We start from the raw sequence: 21,578 nt of genomic DNA, 5'->3' as shown, positions 1-21,578 counted from the left end.
AGAATTTGATGGTTTTTCTGAGTAAAAGCCTCTACACACCAGAAACATAAAATCTGTGCAAATATATCGTGCACTAAAAATATTTTCTGACTCGCCTATTCTTGATGCAGCCCTTCACACCAAACACGAAATTATGTAGGAGGAGTTTGCAACATTAATTTTTTCAGGTTAAGCTAAATTTTTCCAGTGTTTCGGTTGCATATGAACACATCTAGCCAATCACATCATTGTCTGGTGGTGACGCAGTCAAAGTGTTGAACATGGTGTTACATTTGATTGTTGTTGTGTCACAATCGGCTCTTGACATTATTTCTGTGCCTCCTCAAGTATGGTTTCATCTCTGCTAACAAGAGTTCAACCGGCCCCACTGACATCCAGAAATATGTGCAAAAGCAATCGCGATAAAGCTTCAGCTCCTGGATCTCAACATGAAGTTCTGCATGCTGCTCCTTTCTCTTGAGAATGGGAGGAACAAAGAATTTCTGTTTGTTCCTTTTTTGGTTTAGTAAAATCAGAACTAGCTCATCATTGCTTGATGTCAACTCCTTTTTTTCACAGTCTGTTATTTGAGGATGAATTTTCTGCAAACACATTCGGTGTGTATTTAGGTTACACAGCATGTTTGGATCCGTAAAATTCGGAATTACATGTCGTTTTTACGGAACGCTTTTGGTGTGTAAAGGCCTTAGCAGGACAAAAACAGCTGCTTAGTAAATTCTGAAATTAGCTGCATTATGCTTACATTATTAGAAAACTGCTTAAAACAAGCTGTCTGACTGGTTCTTAATTACTTCTGAGATATCATTGCCATTTTATAATCACTTACAAAGTTTTCCTTTTTGATGACTATGCCTGAGGAAACAAAGAGGAAAAAATTGAACTGCTTTCACTTCAACAAACAGAGTCTGCTTATGTCTCTTTGTCTCTGCAAGGCAAATCTGCAGACAGACAGTCAGCAAGAATACATCTGTGGCAGAAAACGAAAACAAAAAAGGATCCATGGACCACAAACCTACTGTGTTTATGCCGCACCAATATTTCTGGTAACAACTGCAGCCAGCAGACAGTTGCAAAAAGGAGAATAGATGTGCTGACGGTGATTCGTTCTTGTAATACAGACTTGAGAAATAAAGTTTACATTTTGGCATCATCATGAAGCAACACTGCTGACTTGCTTTGCTTTGTTGCCATGGTTTCTGGCTACAAAATAAAAACAACTGAAGTACAAGTGCATTGTGGGTCAAATTTAAAGGCTCCTATCCCCCTAAATAGTCTGATGGCTGCTCAGAAACAATCAATTTTAGCACAAGGATCTTTGCAGCAATTCCTAACCTGCCAATGATATGCTTCCAAGGCCCAAATATGACCTAAAATAGAGTATTAAATAACATACTATATATTAATATTAGTAATTTATTATTTCCATAACAGTAGTATACTATTTCACTTTAATTTTTATCATGATTAGTTATGATGATGGTGCAGGATGAAGATGTTCATATCTGACTGAAACACAAACAACAAACCAAAAACATCCTGTGAAGCTCACACTGATGCATGCTTGTAAGCCACTCAGCAGCTAAATCCATTTCGTCATATAGACATGATCAAAACAACCAGCTGACGTTCAAACTGAGCATCAGAATGGGGAGAAAAGGTGATTTATGTTAATTTTATGAACATGGTATGGTTGTTGCCAGGCAAAAACTGACAATCTACTATCATTTTCCCACACAAACATTTCTTGGGTTTTAAGAGAGCAAATACTCAATGAGTGGCAACAGTAACTCAAATGACCAACCAAGATTACAACCAAGGGAATGCAGGGGAACATGTCCAAATGCAAATGCTGAATCTTGATGCAGATGGGATACAGCAGCAGACGATTAAGCCAGGTGTCACTCCTGTCAGCTAAGAATGGGAAACTGAGAGTACAGTTCACACAGGTTCACTAAAACTAAACAACAGATGGAAAAACAATATCTGGTCTGATGAGTTTTAATTTCTGCTGCAACATTCAGATGGTCGAGTCAGAATTTGATGTAGACAACATAAAAACGCGGACCCATTCTGCCTTTATCAGTGGTTCCTGCTAGTGGAGGTCAAGTAGTGGGGTGGGGAATATTTTCTTGGCACATCTTCAGCCCGTTAGCACCAAATGAGCTTTAAATACTCCAGCTACCCTGAGTATTGTTGCTGATCATGTCCATCCCTTTCCATGGCTGCCTCAAACAAGATAACACCGCGAGTTCACTTTGCTCAAAAGACTACTGCAGTCATCAAATTTCAATCCAGTATAGCACTATAGCGAACAAAAGATTCACATCATGGATGCAGTGCACAAATTTGGTGCAATTGTGTGATGCTATCATGTATGATATCATATGAACTGAAATCTTTGACGAATATTTCCAGTATTCTGTTTAATGAAGAATTAAGTTCTTAATGAAAAATGAGGTTCACCCTGGACCTTGCAAGGTGTACCTAATAAAGTGGGCAGTGTGTGTACAGTGATTGAAGATACAAAAACAATGGAACCCAAAGATACTACCACAGAAAGCAGTGTAAATTAAACTGTCTGTATCAGATCAACAAGAAAATTACTGAACACAGAGCAAGCGAACAGACTGAGAAGAAGGCAAAAAATAATCAAAGTGAAGATCAAAGGAGCTAAACGTAAGAGAGAGCCAACAACTTCAAAATCAATGAAGAAAAAAAGAGCAAACAGAGCAACAGGAAGTTGTGTGATTTTTTTGGTGCAACAGTTTTTTTATTTTGTCTAACCATGAGATATCCATTTGAGAATCTTACCTTTCGGCCTATGTTGTTTTTCACACACACTGTTTCTATGTTAGGCGGGCAATGGAAAAACTTTCAGGTATCCTCGTTGGATCTGTAAACATTCGTGAGTCATGTTCTTCCTTTTCTATCATATTAAACTGATTTCATATCTGAATCTAATGGCAGGTGGTTCTCAGTATTAAGGAAGTCAGCTGAACGTCTTTGTCTGACAGAGAGTGGAAGCTTGTCATGCAGAGGTGAACAGAGAATATCAGCTCACTCTTCTGTTTTATTTTCTAGCTCTCAGTGTCAGAAAGGCTCAGATTATTGAGTCTCCTTAGAGTACACTTAGTTTAATATTCTGCTTTAATATTCTGACATGTTACCCAACTCTCACTTCCTCTTCAATGGCAACCAAAGCACGTAGGCTTTATGTAGTCACAGGGCACTGATAATGCAGATATTAGCTGCTCTCCGTAGCAGAGCTTTACTTCGGTATTATGAAGACTTTATTACTAGTCATTCTGGGGGGAAAGGCCTGATGAAGACTGTCGAGTCAAAAGAAGAAGGCATCTTGTTAGTCTCCATTGCACATGATTTTTTTGACCTCATTTTTAGTGTTCGTGCTCACTAACATGTGTTTTGCTCGCTGCTCTTAAACAAAAGGCTCACAAAAATGTTGACCCTATTTTTACTTTTTTTCAGTCTCATGATCGGTAAGCTATCGTCTTTTTATAAGAACATTTTCATTCAAAGCTGTGTGCGTGTTTGTGTACATGATGGAACTGTACCGTTTGGCCTGAGAAGAAATTACTTTTAAAGATAAGAGTATTTGGTGTTAGACTGTCACAGGATTTGAGGAAGTAGCAATCATTAACAGTTGTCCTTTTTATTTTTTTTCCATTTTCAGTGGGTAATGCAACACTGGTGTATGTTAACACCACTATCACCGACTCAGCAGTCCTCGAATGTAGTATACAAAATAAAAATATCACGGACTGGAGTAATGTTCGTTTTTATTGGCAAGATAACAGGGATTTTGTGTTGTATTCCTATAATGAAGGAAAAAAGATGGCTGAGCATGTAAATGACTACTATAAACACAGAGTCACAGCCTTCCCTCAGGACATAATTAGAGGAAATATCAGCATCATACTCAAAAACCTGACCCTTGAAGATAACGGAAGGACTTTCTGGGCTTTTGCGGCAGTCTTGGACGGCAGCGTGATGAAGAGATACCACCTGGAACACACACAGATCTGCCAAGTAACTTTACAGATAGGTGGTAAGAAAGGTTTTCAGTCTTTTTCACAAAAATAAGAAAGAGAAGTTATATTGTCATATAAATAAGCACCTATAGTCAGTGGAGATGTCAGTTTCAGTTTCCTCCTTTCAGGCTTTGCTAACAGTGACAATGCGAATATTTGCATTTAGTGTTTGAAATGATTATTAATCGGTAATCAAGTGACAGCTAGGTTCAAATCATTTTGGACAAAGACACAGTTTGTGTATTTTTGCTCTGTCCACAAAGTGGGTTTTAATTCAAACAGTCAAGATGTGCTTGAAGTGTACAAGCTATTCAGGAATTACACATATTCACCTCATCCAGCCGAAGGACTGATGAGGTTATGCCATTCTGAAGAATCTGGCATGAAGAATCGCTACTGTTAGAGTAATATTCACTTTTCTTTATTCAAAAAGTTTAGAAAGATGGAAATGGTCTTCTGTCCCCTTCTCTCCTCAGTTCCTTACCAGAATCCCATGCTAGATGTTAATATGGAAACAATGACTGCAGTGTGCACTACCCAAGGAGGATTTCCTGCCCCTGAGATACAATGGGTCCTCCTCAATAACAGCTCTCATCAATCAGTAGAGTCGAGGAACATCCAGACTACAACGATGCAGAATTATCACGATCGCCTTTACAGCTTCCACAGCACTCTACCAATCCCTGCAGGTCCTCACAAGGCTGTGAGGTGTCATATCCACAACCCGACTTTGAACAGGACAATGACGGCCACCCATACCTTAAACAAAGGTATGTTTGGCGCCATACAGTGGACTGAGAGAAGTTAAACTGGAGATGGAGGGGATCTCACTAATTTCACATGTAATCTACATGCCAGTACATCGTCACTACATCGTCACTCGAGGTTACACAACATAATATTTGTGGTAGTGGTTTTTATTTTATAGAATTTAATAAAATGGACAGTAAAAACTATATATCTACTTTATGGTTATTATTCTAGCGGTCAGATATTTGTATTTTCCAACTCTGATCACCTTTTCTGTGTTTAATAATTAATTGCAAAAAAATTTGATGAATGAAAGAATTAATAATTATCACATCAATGTCAAAACAATTTTCTTCCAGTGGAAGTAGCGGAGGTGCTGTGAAGCCAGAACTATGAGTCCACTTATTGTAGCTCATTATTCTCTTCCAGTGTTAAAGCTTGGCCATCTTTTGACTTGCATTACAATAATTGTTCATTTAAAAGTATTTGAGGTGTATCAAAAAGAATCATTTTAATTCAAAAGGCTATATTTTTTACATCCCAAACGTATAAATGTGTCCCCCTTCACACACACAGAAAACTTGTCCCCCTGATGTTACGCTATCTACCAGTAAAGCACGTGAAACTCACGAATCCCCACTTACTGACAGTGCATGTTTTAAATCAAGCATGAAATCAGATGGTTCTTTTTGATAGACCCTGTGTAACGCCCATTTTAATCTATTTGGTGCTGAAAAAAGGCTCAACTAAAAAAAGAGGAGGGAGTTTGCAGCTGTTATGAAGCTGAGCGGTTTCATAATCACCACTTTTGTTTTTGCAAACCAGACATGATGAGCTCATATGCAGAAAGCTGTTAGCCACAAATAAGAACAAAAACGGCAGTAATTTCAACGTCTCTGCCATCAGGATGTGAGACAGTAGGACCTGAAAACACTGAGTAACCTTTAACGCTCTAGTGTGTAGCTGTCATGGCAAGAATACTCAGCATGATAAAATAAATGTATTTGTAGTTGCTGTTTGCCAAAATTATAACTCCTAATCAAAACAACGCTGGTATGAGTCAGTCCATTTTTCCTGGGAAATCTGTGTAGTTTGCTGGTTTATTATGCATGCTGGTCCTACTGTATACGTGCCCTCCTAACTGCCAATAGAGTGAGAACGGTATTTTGACGAAACCCCCAAAAGTGACCTGAACTAGCACAGGAAACATAACTAGCACAAATCAAATCATCTAAAGTACTTACATTTTTAACAAGTTTGAATTATTAAAATTAGGAAACCACAAGATATCAACCATTTTCTGGAGCTTTGCGTTATCAGTGTTGCTTTTTGTCATATTTTTTTGTATTCTTTTTGTATCTGTATCACTTCATCTCCGGTCTCAGACTGAAGTAGAACAACAATGATCTGTTCTCGTGCAGAGGAAATGTCAAATTACGTGTCAAACGCCCTCCCTCCAGCTCAGAGCTTGAAGCAGAAAGTCACATTCAGTTTGAGACAGATTTCATCTTCAACTTACGAGCAGTCCCACTGACTGAGACTCATGTACTCCGTAATACTGACTTTAACTCTCATGTGACAGTTTTACCTCCTGTAGTTTATTCCTGGAAAAAGAGGCTTTTAAAGCTGATCTGACTATTTCTGTTCTGACTCAGGGCACAAACATTTTAAAACTAGTATAGAGGTATGTGCAGAGGTAAGAATCAGTCTAAGGCAGAGGTGTCAAAAGAGCTGGCCCCCGGGCCTGAATTGGCCTGGCAAAGGTTCCAAAACTGTCCTGCAGGATGGCTTTGGAAAATGTGAGGGAAAGAAAAAAAAAATTTAACTGTAGTTTTATAGGTTTTACAGTTTTTCCTGCAGATAAAGACCCCCTCACAGCCATTCAAGTACTTAAAAAGTAGTTATATGACAGAAAGGTCCCTGTTTGTCATTGTCTTCTGTAGAAATTTCAGTTAAGTTAACAAAAATTCCATGTTTTATAAATACAGGAAAGTATAGGCGGTGAACTACCAGAATTTTCTCTGTAATTTACATATTTATCATGTAGAAAGACTGAGATGTGCTGTTGAAATTGCAAGTTTTTATCTTATATTAGGCTCCCACTCCCATGTGACCTAAATCCAATAGAAATTTTTTTTTGTCCATCCAACGCTGCCAGGTTTCCCCTCAGACTGTCCAGGAGCTCAGTGATACCCTGGTCCAAATCTGGGAAGCGATCCCCAGGATATCAACCATCATATGAGCATGCCCTGATGTTGTCAGGCATCCATACAAGCAAGCACGTTGGCCACGCCCACACAAGCTACTTATTGCCGTTTTGAGATGCTGTAATTAAATTTAGGGAAAATGGACAAGCCTGTTGTATAATTTTGTTTTCATGCTGGTTTTCGTGGTGTCCTTAAATTCAGCCCTCTGTAGGTACCCAGTCATATCAGTAAAGATTGTGTGTTTTCAAAGTGTTTCTAATTTTTTCAGCAGTGCAGAATAGCTTACATTTTGGTGTGTCTCTGTCTGCAGGTGCTGGAGTGATGAGCTCCCCTGAATGTCTGATATCTGCTGCTGTGTTTCTTCTAACAGCTCTACACTGGCTGTGATCCACAGCAAAGGTGAGTCTGAATAATTTACTGATTTTTTTTTTTCTCTTTAGGATCTATCATGTTAAACAGGTGATGTTTTAGGCTATTTACAACATTTCCGATACAGAAACATAGATGAATGACATTCCCACATCTATGCATATGTAACAGCCTAAAGGAAACAACTACTGTGCTTTATTGCTTTTCCAATTTTCATACAAGACTTATAGCTACATTAATCTGTCTGTTTCAGCCACCTGACATAGACTGATCCACCCATCCATGTTCTGCTGTTGGTACCAGGATCTGGTTTTGGTAATGGACTACTCCAGAGGAGTGATTATACCTCACGCTGAGAATACTTCATGCCATGGAGACACTTCTACTATCCATAATTCAAACATACTGGTTTAATTCTTTTGCATTTTGCGCCCTTCCTTTGCATCATTATAATCTCCTCCTGGCTGTCTCTTCAGCAGGAAGTAGAAGTAAAAGAAGGGCAATCACAGGGCAAATCACTGTGGCACACTGAGGGTGCAGACCGCCGTGTAACTAGCAATTTTTAAATTTTAATACTCTTTGTAATTTATTTTTCTTGACTTACCAATATTTTGTACTTCATTTGGTCATGAAAGGTGCTCGGAGTTGGTTGGTTGGTGCTGGTGTGGGTTTCATAGAGTCCTGCTGTGTGCCAACAATCTTTTTTTTATACTTTTGTCTTATTATTTATTCTTTTAGTCTGTTGAAAGACAGTTGAAAGGAAATGATATTTCTAGTAAAATCAGGAAAGTGCTTTCCAGAAAGTTTGTTTTAAAACTCAGAAGACGTTCCAGACAGTGTTAAAGTGGGATTGCCAGGTGGGAAATGACTCATTCAACATTTAGTCAAAACATAATGTGTACTGTGAATTACAGTTGTCTTTGTGGCTGAGAACTATGCCGTACTACTCTGGATTTAACTAGCTACATTTAGCTAAGAAGATGTTACGAGGGCTATTGGGGCCGCTTTCCAACCCCCAGCCTGCATGACACCGGTAAAAAAAAATACAGAATAACAGTAATATCTAATACATTAGCTTAAATTTAAACGGACGACTGAAACCTTTGAAACCAACTGTGAGCATCTGCTTTGTATCAGTCCAACATCCATCACTATGAACTTTGATTTGCTGAAAGACACTTGACAACAAATTAAACGAACAAATCAATAAACATAAATCTAGATTATGAACCTCAAATGTTCTGGAAATAAACATTTATAAAACACATCTACAGTCATTTGTCCCTTTTTTAATACCAATCCTTATTATAAACCAAACACAAGCACATCAGTGGATAGTTTCACACAGAAATAGAGCTGGGCGATATAAGATTTTTTCATATCACGATATGTTTTTTTCATTTCAGGCGATAACGATATATATCACGATATAAGCCAAATAACTATATTTGTAAGATTTAAATGTGCCGTTGCTCACAAGTAAAATGTGAAATAATTAGCAGCTTGTTTTAATTAAAATATTTATTTCCCATAATAAGTTCAACAGGGCAGATGTACTTAAGGAACATGAATGGGCTTTCCCGAGGTTTCTTCCCGTCAATCTGGCCCCCCCAGGGGAGTTTTTCCTCGTCTTCATAGAGAGCTTGGGCTGGGTCAGGAGCTCCATCAAAACTGTCTTTAGTTGATTATTTTAAGGTAATCATATTCTTTAAAGTAATCAAATAAAAAACAGTAAAAATCTGAAGACTTGAAGTAAACTTTCATTAAAATAAAACTTGTTTAATTCATCTTTGCTGAGGATACTGTGTTATTACTATTTCAAGGATTGTATTTTACCCACGATGCATTTTGACAAGTAAGAAAATTAAAAGGTAAATCAGGTTCAGGTATATACAAAGAAAGTCACACTGCCACTGCTCTGAAGACTTGCATCTGTTGCCCTAACCCCCAACCAGTCTTGACAGATTTCCTGGTTCTAGCAGAGGTTGCAGCAGTTGGGTGGGACTTAATAAACTTTTGGGGCAGTATGTGGGGTTCCGATCACGATATTTAGCAGTGTGTAGTGTCTGCGTGGCGCTCAGCGGTGATGCGGGGTTGTCCGACACGGACTCCGAGTGGGAGGAGACTCACTAGGGCCTTACGAGAAGGCCCTGCCGGTTCCAATGATTTGCCCCACAGAAGATTTTCCACTGGGACAGTCTCGGGATGACACCCTACGCTCAGCCTTTGACAAAGTGATAGAAATTGATGATCACTTCCTTCCTACCCGCGCTTTGTGCTATTGAATGATACTAACAGAAGAAAATACAGTTAACACTGACTTAATAAAAAAGTATTATATTTTATCTCAGATTTGATCATCAGTACACACACACTGTTTTTATCCCTTTAACTTTTTTTGGTTAATCAGTTGATATAATAAGAAAGTTAAATATACAATAATAAATACTTGAAATCATATGACAATGTAGCTGTCACTGTGTTTATTAGTGTTTGGTAAACTAGAAGTCTTCATAGTAGCATCCACAATTCAAGTCTTTATACAAATAATGAAAGAAAGTTTAATGTGAAATTACTGAAATATATGAAATATTATGGCTTTGTCTGCCAGAGTGTTTTTCTTTAAACTAATTGGAACACTTTTACTGGCAGTCAGTGATGTCGCTGAAAGGCAAGGTTCTAATGTTGTGTTGCCATAGTCTCCGAAGTTTGCTTTTAAAGCTCACTCACAGTTAGAAAAGTCAAGCATCCAGACATTTGAAGGACTATTTGCACATTAAGGTGACATTTTCTATTTTAAAAGTTCTCAAAACATTAAGATGAAAAAGGAAACAAGAAAAGTTACGACTGAGGCAGATAAGAAAGATCCAGGAGATCAAAGTAAGTAAAAAAACGGAAAATCTAGCTCAAATCCCCCAAATAACAGAATCTACATTTCTAAAACTGTTGACACTCTGTGTATAAAATGATTCATTTTTAGAGGATTTAAATCCTATGTTTGATTGAAACTAGCGTAAATGCAACATGTCTAATCAAAGAAAGGTTACTGGGGCACTTTGTCTTTTGGTAAAATAATGTGACAAGTTTATTCTTGGACTGAGCAGTGAAAACAGAGCAACAAGTGTCATCAGTATCTAAGACTTAGTAGACCTAGTATGGACTCGTGTTGGTCTGTTTTTTATCAAAAGCATAAACTTGTTATTATATTTTAAGCAATACTAATTTAAAATTCAATGGCATCAAAATGCTTCCAGTCCTGACGTCGAACGCTCTTTTTCACTAATGTGTTGTTGTTGTTTATAGATTGTAAGACCAGAATGACAAAAAGAAAGGCCAGTCCTGAAAAAAAGACCCCCATAAAAAGAAGGAGGGTCAGTGAGCAGGCTGGTCCTTCCACCAGCTCAGATGCTCATGTGGTCAAAGGAGTCAAGCGCAAGGTCCAACAAGATGAAGCGGGGACAACCAATACAGCAAAAAAGTGTAAACTTCTTGACCATATGAGCGGTGACAAGGGGCAAGCATCTTCCTGGTTGGACACTGGTAAAGGTAGGCTAATTAGTTGAGTGAGGGGTAGATTAAGTGTACAGCTGGTTGCTGGGTTTAAGATATTAGTGTTTGGGTGATATTTGTGTCTATTATCTAATAAGCTGATGTGCTTTTGGTGTTTTCCACATCTGCAGACTGCAGCATAGACATTTCAGAGAGCTGCAGTAAAAACCAAAATGCTGGCAAAAGGAAAGCTGCGGGAGACAGGAGGGACCCACCTAAGAAGAAGAACGTGGACCAGGACGAAACCAAAAATGTTGCCAAAAAGTCAGTGGCCGAACAGAAACGTAAGTAGCAAGCAGCTTGGCTTTTATATTCAGGTGAAGAGCAAAATGAACATTTAGGGTAGAGCAGAGAGTAATTTGTGTGACAGCTGTAGTAAAACCCAATTTGTTTGTCTGTTTAGGTGACTTCCAAGCGAGATACGTGGAGGAGCACCGGCTTGGAGAAGGAGGCTGCGGAGCAGTGTTTGCTGGCTACCGCATAAAAGATCATTTTCCAGTAAGTGTTCAGATGGTGGTAGTAAGACAGGCAGTAACGCAGATAAGGGATAATATCGTAAGCTGAGACGTGTGCTGTTTTACACCTTTAATTATGTCATACTGAGGAAATGCTGATCAATGCCCTGTGTCTTTTAGGTGGCCATCAAACACATCCCAAAGGGGAAAGTGTACTGCAAAGTGACGGTAAATGTGCAACACTTGAATTGTTTTTACATTAGTGGATTGCATGCAGCGTTCACCTGTGGAACGTCTGTTCCTCATCATCCACTTTATCGAAATATTTCAGGATGAAAACGGGAAGCATCTGTCAGTGGAAGTTGCCATCATGCTGAAGCTTGCAGCTGAAGCAGATGGATCAGTGGGAACATCAGCCCCAGTGTCTCTGCTGGAGTGGTTTGACTTTGGCAGAGAGCTGATCCTGGTGATGGAGAGACCCGTCCCCGCTGTGGACCTGGATAAATACATAGAAGAAAATGGAGGATTTTTACCAGAGGCCAAGGCCAAGGCAAGTTGACTTGCCTTAGAAGAGCCTTAGACTGTACATCATTCAATCAAAGCACAGAGTATTAGAGAAACATTAACCCATTGATTGATTATTGTCTTTTTCATCGTTTCCAGGTCATTCTGAAGCAGCTGGTTGATGCTGCGAAGCACCTGGAGGATAAACACATCTTTCACCGGGACATCAAGAGTGAGAACATTCTAATTGAGACCGGCTCAGATGTACCGCGTGTTCGTATCATCGACTTTGGACTGAGCTGCTTTGTTAAGGAGCGGTCGCTGTACCGCGTCTTCTATGGTAACATATTCTGCTCTTGCTCTTCACAGATGTAACAATTTTCACCTTTTGTTTTAGAAGAAATTGCAATTGTGTCTGTTTATTAGGTACAGACATTTACTCCCCTCCCGAGTGGTACAGGCGCAGTTGCTACAGGTGTGGACCCACCACGGTATGGCAAATGGGAGTAGTTCTGTACGAAGCGCTTCATGTGGGGGACTTTAACACCACGAGCTTCCTCAAAAAGCGCCTGAAATTCAAAAGCCGTCTGTCTAAACGTAAGAAAACGTCACACTTCAAGATTGACTGATGGCTTGGACCACTGGAACGATCATCTTCATGTTTTTTCTCTTTCCTTTCTTTCCAGGCTGCCGGGATTTCTTGGACGCGTGTTTAACCAGAGTCCCAGAGATGCGGCCGACGTTGGAGGACCTCCAGCATCACGCTTGGCTGAGATAAACCCATCACACACACACACAAACACACGCAATTCAGACGTTATCATGTATGTGTGATATATGAGGTAACTTTCTTGTTTTCTGTTTGACAGGAAATAATTTTTTTAATTGCCCTATTTTAAACTTTGGTGTTTTGGAATTCCTGTAACCCCCCCCCCCCCCAGCCATCCCAGGAAAGGGGATCTCTCTTTGAATGGGCTTTCCCGAGGTTTCTTCCCGTCAATCTGGCCCCCCCAGGGGAGTTTTTCCTCGTCTTCATAGAGAGCTTGGGCTGGGTCAGGAGCTCCATCAAAACTGTCTTTAGTTGATTATTTTAAGGTAATCATATTCTTTAAAGTAATCAAATAAAAAACAGTAAAAATCTGAAGACTTGAAGTAAACTTTCATTAAAATAAAACTTGTTTAATTCATCTTTGCTGAGGATACTGTGTTATTACTATTTCAAGGATTGTATTTTACCCACGATGCATTTTGACAAGTAAGAAAATTAAAAGGTAAATCAGGTTCAGGTATATACAAAGAAAGTCACACTGCCACTGCTCTGAAGACTTGCATCTGTTGCCCTAACCCCCAACCAGTCTTGACAGATTTCCTGGTTCTAGCAGAGGTTGCAGCAGTTGGGTGGGACTTAATAAACTTTTGGGGCAGTATGTGGGGTTCCGATCACGATATTTAGCAGTGTGTAGTGTCTGCGTGGCCCTCAGCGGTGATGCGGGGTTGTCCGACACGGACTCCGAGTGGGAGGAGACTCACTAGGGCCTTACGAGAAGGCCCTACCGGTTCCGATGATTTGCCCCACAGAAGATTTTCCACTGGGACAGTCTCGGGATGACACCCTACGCTCAGCCTTTGACAAAGTGATAGAAATTGATGATCACTTCCTTCCTACCCGCGCTTTGTGCTATGGAATGATACTAACAGAAGAAAATACAGTTAACACTGACTTAATAAAAAAGTATTATATTTTATCTCAGATTTGATCATCAGTACACACACACTGTTTTTATCCCTTTAACTTTTTTTGGTTAATCAGTTGATATAATAAGAAAGTTAAATATACAATAATAAATACTTTAAATCATATGACACTTTGTCTTTTGGTAAAATAATGTGACAAGTAGAGCTGGGCGATATAAGATTTTTTCATATCACGATATGTTTTTTTTTCATCTCAGGCGATAACGATATATATCACGATATAAGCCAAATAACTATATTTGTAAGATTTAAATGTGCCGTTGCTCACAATTAAAATGTGAAATAATTAGCAGCTTGTTTTAATTAAAATATTTATTTCCCATAATAAGTTCAACAGGGCAGATGTACTTACGGAACATGAGACTTCAGTTTCAGATAAATAAAGGCAAATATTGCAAACTACACAAAAGGCAGCCGCTAAAGCGTTTAAGTTTCAAAATAGAACAAACAAAACAGACCACTAAATTGTCAATTCCACTTAGAAAGAAAATATTAATTCTAAAAATAAATCTTAGGTCGTTTTACAGAAGAACAGACAAAATTGACTAACTTTTGTCAATATCAAATAAACTGAGAACTAAAAGGAAATTCTTAATCTCTCCTTGTTGTATAGCTTAGCTTTTCAAACAGCTTTAACAGTTACTTTAGTCTGACAAAAGCCGAATGACGAATTAGCGCTTTCAGTCAGAGATTGAGCATGCACCGCTTTATTGTATATCCAGACTTGCTTTCGGCACAATTTACAGTGCGCGCTACTGTTTTTTGTCAGACTTGAAATAGCCGAAATACCTTCACACTACGGAACTTCTGTGGCCCTTCCGTTCGACAAGCTCTCCGGCATTGGAACCATCATCTGTTCTTTCTTCGGTAACCTTCGCTCACGCTCTCGGTTGACTTTTCTCTAGTCGGCAAACTCCTTTCCTTCATTACCCGGGCTGCACGGCTGCAAAAACAAATACACAAGTGCGCCTTGGCGCTTGTGCTGTACGTAACAAGTCACGTGATGTGACGCTGCGGCTGTGATTGGTTCGGCTCTGCGCTACTTAATTTGGATTGGCTGTTCTTTTTTTTTTTTTTAAGAGGACAAGAGAGATGAGGCCTATCGCAATAGTTTAATTTTTCTATCGAGAAAAAGTTATTTCGCAATACATATCGTTATCGTTTTATCGCCCAGCTCTACACAGAAATATAGCAAAAGTTAATCTCACACACACACTGTATGTGTTTCCTATTGAGCTAAACATGATTAAAGTGTATCCAGTATGTGCGGTATATATTCTGGGGACATGCATTTCTGTGCTAGCCACCAAGCCAGTGTTTAGCTTAGCTAACTGTACCGTGCACCAGTTAGCACTAAAAACTGAAAGAACGCTTAAAAAGATTTCCAAACTTCAGTTAGCATGTTTAGAAAATACAAGCAACACAGTTCCCCACATAATAGTTCATAGTTCAACTGTATAAATTGTCTCTTCATACGTGAAAAGAGGATAAATGAGTGAAAATGCTGGGACAGCATTTCCTTTCAACATCTTCAGTATGGTGGCAAGAGCTCCCCCTAAAGACCTCTGAAGGCATAACTAATCAATCACAAACACCATTTCTAAAAATGAGCATAAGTAGATCATTGTGCCAGGTTGTATCCCAGCGAACAAGGAAATGTTCCCCAAACATTCAATGCACTCTTGACGTGACATTATGCGGCCATCGTGTAGGAGCAACAGGGAATTGCGTTTTTAGTAAAAACAACAGTTCAGAGGATGTTCTGCGACCTTCAGTTTAACTTTATGCCATCCTCAGTGGTGGCTGCTCCCCTTTTCCCTCTCACAGCAGGAGCCTGATAAGTATAACTCAAGGTCAAGTTTAAGTGAAAGAGAATCGACGTGTAGATATTTTCTTTTCATTTAAGATTTGTATATTTTAGAGAACTGAATAATATTATTAATCATGATATTTGCTGCAGCGATAAAGAGATGTTTTTATTATTTTAACAGTACTCTTACAGGAGACAATTCTTACAGAACCAAAAGTTTTGTATAAGTGGAAATTGGAGTTAAAGGAATTTAACATAAAATACGAAAATCCCGAAGTATGAAAATCTACACAAATAAACAGACATTTGCGTTTGTGAAGCCACCGTGTGTCCACCAGATGTCGCCAGAGGTCGGGTTATGTGTCGTCGGGGATTTTTTTTTTTTCTTTCAGCATTGCCATGCGACAGACCTCCAAGTGCCAACATCATCCCTACATCTACTGCGCCTGCGCACGACGATCCCATTCTTGTCCTGCAGGCAGCATTCCGGGTGGAGAGAGTGAGAGAAAGAGAGGCGGACATAGGAGAGATTTAAGGCCAAAGTGAGGATATTTACCCCGGGAGACGCGGGCTGGCTGTGAGGACGAGCTGCGGAGGTTATGGTGAGTAGAAGAAAGGGTGATGAAGCTGCTCCCCTTCGCCTCCTGCTCAGGTTTTCTCTTCTTTGTGCCGCCCCGGCTGTGGACTGACGTTCATTGAAAGGTTGCTAGGAGGGCTAGCTGCAGCTTTTATTCCTATACACACCTCTGTCTGGCTCACATACCGAGGCCGGCCTGCTGTTTTATGGGGGGAAAGAAGGAAAAAGAGGTTCACAGTCAGCTGGGGCGGAGGAACACGGGCTCGGGGAAGGGGCGGGGAGCGGGCTTTGGCTGGGAGCTGTCAGGGCTGCAAGGCTAGCAGGGGCTCAGCTAACGTTTGCACAAAAGCAAAGCGCTGTGTGTGTGTGTGTGTGTGTGTGTGTGTGTGTGTGTGTGTGTGTGTGTGTGTGTGTGTGTGTGATGAGTGGCCTGTTAAAAGTGGGGAAAATAGTAATTTTAGCATTGAAACAGTAAACAGGTACGAAGACAGACGAATGAGCTTGTTCTATTGAATGGATGGATTATTAATAACACCCCCCCACCTGACCCCCTCACTGTCAGCTGTTTTAATTATTTTTCCAGCATTTCTGAGCCCCCATAATTTCGTAGGTACGGGAGATATTCAGATTAAACATTTGTACCTCCTTCAAGTGTCAAAGTCTAATTTTTTCATCAGCATGATTCCTTCTGATTCCTTCAGCAGGATCTCTGTAACATCCAGGAAAAGTAACGAGCATTGGTAACCTGGATGTTTCATCTGTTTACTGATAATTCAGTGGAGGAAATTCCCCCAAAAAGTGTGAGCTGGGGGTCTTACAATCACCAAGTAAAACTAGGTGTTTTCTTTTCACTGCCCATTGTTCTGAGCAGCGCTAGAAATTTTCTAATTTAAAAACTTGACATAACGATGGTGAGATTTTAATCTCACTTATAAAAACAAATAATCAGGGAAAATATTCTTTTGCTTTCATTTTCACTCTGAAGCTCCTGTTTTTTCTTGTGTTGTAACTCAAGCGTACCTTTTTCTTTTACAGCGGTGCGTTTCGGCCCTTCCCTGAAAGCTCAAACTCACTTGCTGTTTAGTTCTGCTCAAGCTAAGATGAAACTGAGAGCCACTTTCTGTAGGTGAACCTGTGGAGTGACTGTCTGCAGCTGCCTTTGTCTCTCAGGCCTCGGTTATGGCTAACGTGTTGGTCATCGCTCAGCTGAATTGTGATGCCGATGCAGCCCCTCAATTATACTCATGCTTGAGGCACGCTCATCGCCCTGCTGTCTGCTTCTTAAAACTAGTCTGCTGCAGTAGTTGGCCAATTGATTTAACACATTATTTACGTTTTAATACCACAGCGCACTTTCATTATTTGGCTCTGAGACGTTACAGTGCCACCTTTCAAAATCTGCAGCTCACCTGTGTGTGTGACGTAACGTTGTAAATAGACAAGGGTGAAAGTGAGCAGATGACAGCCGTGCTAACCTACACGTTTCAGTACTCGAATGCAGGAAGGGAAACTGGCTGTAAATCGGCAGGGTCAAATGTCGTATAGCCATGTGACCAGAGCGATGAGTAACGGTGTCCTTCGCTGGCAGTGAGGTCGCTAACCTGCAGGGAAAGAAGGGCTTTTGTGTCAGCTTATCACTTCCCAGTGTGGTCAAATTGAGTGCTCACAGCAGGCCAGGATGACCCTCAGGTCAAGTGATCATCTGAAACTGCCTGCAGCACACAGGCAGAGGTGAGAGTTTGGAAATGATGGCGTTCGAGTATCTTTTTTTAATCCATGCTTTGTGGAAAAAACAGACCATGGACTCAAACTGACAGGCCAATTTTAGCTGGTAGTGCTGAGCTGCACACACACACATACATGCACTTACACACAGCCTGATTGTCTCCATCCTGTCATTTGTTTTAGCTATTTTAACTTCACTTTAAAAGCCGTGAAACAGGCAGACAACCTGCTCTGTGTCATAGTACCTATGAAAACAAGAACTCCTCTCACTGTTTACTGCTGGTTTAATAAACAGAAAGTACTCAACATATTTACAGCACCGTGACGGTCATAGTCCAGCGAGTCTGGCTCGTATCTCTCTTCTTGAGGACATGCAGGTTAAATTTTCACCTGATAGAGGCTATGCAGGATTTCCTTCAAGTTTTATAAAGAGAAGAGATGGAGCCGATTGGGGGTGTAGCTCCTGTGTTTGTGTTTTAATGATCAGGGCAGATGTGTGGTTGAGAGCAGATTTTCAGCCATCATGTTATTTTGTTTTTTTGTTTTTAACTCTCTGGAGTCCAGTCCATTTCTTTCCTCGTATTCACCCATATCTCATACATAAAGATGTGTATAAATTCAGTAGTGTAAGGTACACACAGGTGACTGATTCAAAATAACATATGTATATATATAATGCATCAAGATTGAGATATTCAAAGAATATTTAAGATGGATTTTGAATTTTTCACCAATTTATTCATGAATATGTAAAAAAGTTTATTGCTTTATTTTTTTACCCCAGCGCGTGTACGGAGGTTTAAAAACACTACAGAGGATGGGCATTTGAAGTAAAAATACTGTTTGGCATTCACTGGGAAGTATTTGGTTGTTACCACCCAGCTCTTGAGGCACAACATAAAATGGAGGGTGACAGCAAAATTAAAAAAAAAAAATGTGGAAGTAATGTCCCTCCAAAGCCAAGCTAGGAGTATATTCATGGCAGAGAAATACTGCTGGCTGCATGAAGCCGGAAATGTTACTTTGAAACGAGATAAGCCCCAAGATATGAGACGGTTTGCAATCCTTCACGTGGTAATCCGTCCACTGGCTGTTAGAGGCAGCAAGCTACAAAGGAAAGGTCATTCTCTTAATAATCTGGTCATATTTTTGGAAAAGCCAAACATTGTGTGCTTACAGTGTTTTGTTTTTTTGCAGTGGAAGATGTGTTTCTTTTTTTGTTGTTGGACAAAAATTAAATATGTGATCAATAATGGCCTGAAATAACCTTCCTGCGTTCTGTGTTTCCTTGCTCTTGCAGGGCAGCCCCGTTCAGATTTGGGGACAGGTCATGGAGCTCTAAGCTAGCACTCTCCATCCATCTCTATCTGCTGCCAGAAGCGCCTCTTCCAGCCTGCTGCTGTGGTTTGGCTCCGACTCCTCTAAGAGAAGAAGAGGGAGGAGTAAACTTCCCCCAGCTGCTGTGCAGACACACACATGCTGCATTGCTGCCATTCCCCAAGCCCTATTCCATCTATCCCGGGGGCACGGCCATTAGCTTGCTAGCAGGCTAGCACTTGGCACAGAAAGAAGGCCTGTCCTGAGGGACCAAACACAAGCAGACTGTACCTTTTGTCCTCACTTTTCAGGTCATACCCACCAAGTGGAACTCCTTTTGTCCAGCTGTCACTCCCGCTGCTCAGAGCAGTGGAGGATTGCTAGCGATCAGTCAATCATAGAGCCGGGCAGACTGAGAAAGCCAGAGGGCGTGTTTACCAGACACCAGAATGATGGAGCCTAGCATGGAAAACTGTCTGGCCCTGGTCTTGCAGAAGGACATGGGCCGAAGGCTGCAGGTTGGCCAGGAGATCATTGATTACATTCTGGACAAGGAAAAGTCCCATGACTTGGAGCAGGACCAGACAGCGCTGGACAAGATGGTCGATGGCATCGCCAGCTCCTGGGTCAACTCCAGCAACTTCAAGGTAAACTAGACTCATGTTTCAGGATGTGTCTGATGTGTCTTCCACACACCCCTCAGAGGATCAAGCAGCTTTATAGTTCCCCTGGGGTGACGTGGTGTATTGGTGTAGTAGTGGTTAGCAAGAGGCTGAAGCCTGTCTGCTTGTTCTTCATGCTTGTCTGTGGATTTTCTTGCTGGGTTTCCAACCAGAATATAGGGTAATAAATTTTTTTTAAATTCCTCTAAATCATTCTCATCTTTGTTGTTTATTTCACTTTAAAAAGAGCAGAAATTCTAAAAATGAGCTCCATGTTTTATTCAGTAAGTCATGAAACCAAGAAGAAAGACCATGAACTCTCCAGCCAAGTCCAGCTCAGAGATCAGGTGTGCAGAAGATGAGAAGTTTTCTCATATATTTCAATACAATACGCATTTTATTTTCATTTTCACCCCCTGCTGGTAATTAGAAAGAGAGAAGATTTGATTTAAATTTTTACCTTTCGAGAGGCAGAAGCTACATCCATCTTTAATAAGCAGTCTGTGGGATTAAAGTGAAAAGTGTGAGGACCTGTGAATGTGCCTGCAGACAGACGTTTATCACAGCACTCATGTTTCTCTGCAAAAGAGCTTTTTTTTTTTTTCCACAATTAACAGCCCATTTTCCACCCACTCAAACGCTCCTCTTAGAGCCTGTTGTGTTTAACAGCGTGCCCAAGGTGTTTTTATTAGGAAATGTCTGCCATAGCTCACAATCAAAGCTGCTCATGTTTGAGATGAAGCAACTTTATGGTTTTATGTAAAAGGCTGAGTCATGTAGGGCCGAATGATAACAGTTTACCTTCCATGAATAACAGATTCAAATCAAAACTATTCCTTTTGTGTAGGAGGTGCACTTCCGTGTTATTGTGCACTCATAGAATCAGCTTTTGTAGTTTGTTTGAGCAGGAATTTTCAGTATTCATCAGTGCGGCGCTGCAAGGCAAACTGTTCCTCAGACTAACATTATTGTTTCCCTTGCCCTGTAGTTGGATGGCATTCTTCTCTGATTGATTGGACTTTATTCTGGGAGTTCAATCCAGGGCACAGTTTTATCTGACCTGAAAAGCGATTCCATCAGCAGCTCATTCTGTGCCCAAACACTGATTGCTTTTCTCTGCCGTGGCTGTAAGAAGACATTGTTTACCAAAGCTCGGGTTTCATGTTGCGATATGCTGCTTTGGCTCTCTGCGAGCCTGAAAATGTCAGAGATATGTGCCTGAACAAAGCCAAGCCTGCCCTCGATGCCCTACATACTGCAGCTCTGCGAGGATGGGGAAGGACTTCACTTGTATTGCTTTTTCTGCAGTCTCATTGGTCCAGCAGAGCCTGATGGTGGTTTTTGTGTGCTTGAAATGACCACATCTGGCACTGCGATGGTTGTGCTGGGAGATGTCTGGTGCATGCCTGAGAGAAAGAGTTTGCAGTTTGGGGTTAGGAGTGTTTAATTCGCTGGTTGTAGCTCAGATGGAGGGGCAGATATGAGGAGGCTGCTGCCAAACTACATTTTTTTGTCCTGTCATGGGTCCAAATTCAGTGTTTCTCATTGCATACACTGTACTTGAGCAAGCTGCACATGCATTGTGTGATTTGTTTTCATTTTGTCATTAACATTTTACTATTACTTGCACTTGGTTCAAGTTGCTTTTATTGAAAGATGTGCTGAAGGGCAAAAGAAGACTTGCAAAACCAAGAACCAGCACAGTAATGGTTTTTATCTCAATTATCTTGTTTTAATAATCACAGAAACCCAAAATTATAACTGAAGTTAAAAGCTGGTTAATTGCACAGCCCTGATTGAGTGTGTCACACTGACTTCTGGTCCACGTTGGGCTGCAGCTGGTGATGGT

At 40.4% G+C, this 21,578-nt stretch overlaps 3 protein-coding genes across 32 annotated transcripts in view; all 3 read left to right on the top strand.

Annotated features, from left to right (window-relative positions):
• The first annotated feature begins 2,772 nt into the window (after positions 1 to 2,772).
• On the top strand, positions 2,773 to 9,162 carry LOC106098255 (CD276 antigen homolog). 3 transcript variants are annotated; one of them, XR_003216919.1, is made up of 6 exons: positions 2,773 to 2,905; positions 3,692 to 4,066; positions 4,526 to 4,819; positions 7,317 to 7,405; positions 7,629 to 7,690; positions 8,914 to 9,162. XR_003216919.1 is itself a non-coding variant. In XM_013271409.3 (5 exons), exons 1-4 carry the CDS (start codon positions 2,863 to 2,865, stop codon positions 7,391 to 7,393), a joined length of 789 nt encoding a protein of 262 aa, XP_013126863.1. In that variant the 5' UTR covers positions 2,773 to 2,862; the 3' UTR covers positions 7,394 to 7,405; positions 7,629 to 8,642. The 3 variants fall into 3 exon arrangements, 1 of the variants encoding a protein (XP_013126863.1); XR_003216920.1 differs by having other exon boundaries at positions 2,773 to 3,497; XM_013271409.3 differs by lacking the exon at positions 8,914 to 9,162 and having other exon boundaries at positions 7,629 to 8,642.
• Positions 8,943 to 13,070, top strand: LOC109197489 (serine/threonine-protein kinase pim-1). 2 transcript variants are annotated; one of them, XM_019352589.2, is made up of 9 exons: positions 8,943 to 9,070; positions 10,679 to 10,921; positions 11,056 to 11,208; positions 11,328 to 11,422; positions 11,560 to 11,607; positions 11,711 to 11,929; positions 12,043 to 12,223; positions 12,310 to 12,480; positions 12,570 to 13,070. In XM_019352589.2, the coding sequence occupies exons 2-9, from the start codon at positions 10,693 to 10,695 to the stop codon at positions 12,659 to 12,661; spliced, it is 1,188 nt and encodes a 395-aa protein (XP_019208134.1). In that variant the 5' UTR covers positions 8,943 to 9,070; positions 10,679 to 10,692; the 3' UTR covers positions 12,662 to 13,070. The 2 variants fall into 2 exon arrangements, with proteins under 2 accessions (XP_019208134.1, XP_019208133.1); XM_019352588.2 differs by lacking the exon at positions 8,943 to 9,070 and adding an exon at positions 9,875 to 10,255.
• A 2,810-nt stretch (positions 13,071 to 15,880) lies between these two features.
• clasp1a (cytoplasmic linker associated protein 1a) overlaps positions 15,881 to 21,578 on the top strand; it is a 91,659-nt gene continuing 85,961 nt past the window's right edge. For 9 of the 27 annotated variants that reach the window (XM_025904036.1, XM_025904051.1, XM_025904033.1 and 6 more), the window contains exons 1-2: positions 15,881 to 16,050; positions 19,051 to 19,714. In XM_025904036.1, the coding sequence (XP_025759821.1) occupies positions 19,517 to 19,714 (198 nt within the window). In that variant the 5' untranslated portion in view covers positions 15,881 to 16,050; positions 19,051 to 19,516. The remainder of the gene's footprint in view (positions 16,051 to 19,050; positions 19,715 to 21,578) is intronic. The other 18 variants (XM_013271419.3, XM_025904046.1, XM_025904041.1 and 15 more) reach the window with 4 other exon arrangements.

Source organism: Oreochromis niloticus, linkage group LG16, assembly GCF_001858045.2.
Source record: "Oreochromis niloticus isolate F11D_XX linkage group LG16, O_niloticus_UMD_NMBU, whole genome shotgun sequence".
NCBI lineage: Eukaryota > Metazoa > Chordata > Actinopteri > Cichliformes > Cichlidae > Oreochromis > Oreochromis niloticus.
This window is presented reverse-complemented; position numbering and strand designations above follow the sequence as displayed.

What these genes read in the sequence shown, in the direction of transcription:
- LOC106098255 (XM_013271409.3), top strand. Translation starts at nt 2,863, where the DNA reads ATGGAAAAACTTTCAGGTATCCTCGTTGGATCTGTAAACATTC. An exon ending in CGTTGGATCTGTAAACATTC is followed by an intron (nt 2,906 to 3,691) that starts GTGAGTCATGTT and finishes TTCCATTTTCAG; the next exon opens with TGGGTAATGCAACACTGGTG. An exon ending in AGTAACTTTACAGATAGGTG is followed by an intron (nt 4,067 to 4,525) that starts GTAAGAAAGGTT and finishes TTCTCTCCTCAG; the next exon opens with TTCCTTACCAGAATCCCATG.
- LOC109197489 (XM_019352588.2), top strand. Translation starts at nt 10,195, where the DNA reads ATGAAAAAGGAAACAAGAAAAGTTACGACTGAGGCAGATAAGAAAGAT. An exon ending in GAAAGATCCAGGAGATCAAA is followed by an intron (nt 10,256 to 10,678) that starts GTAAGTAAAAAA and finishes TGTTGTTTATAG; the next exon opens with ATTGTAAGACCAGAATGACA. An exon ending in CAAAAGCCGTCTGTCTAAAC is followed by an intron (nt 12,481 to 12,569) that starts GTAAGAAAACGT and finishes CTTTCTTTCCAG; the next exon opens with GCTGCCGGGATTTCTTGGAC.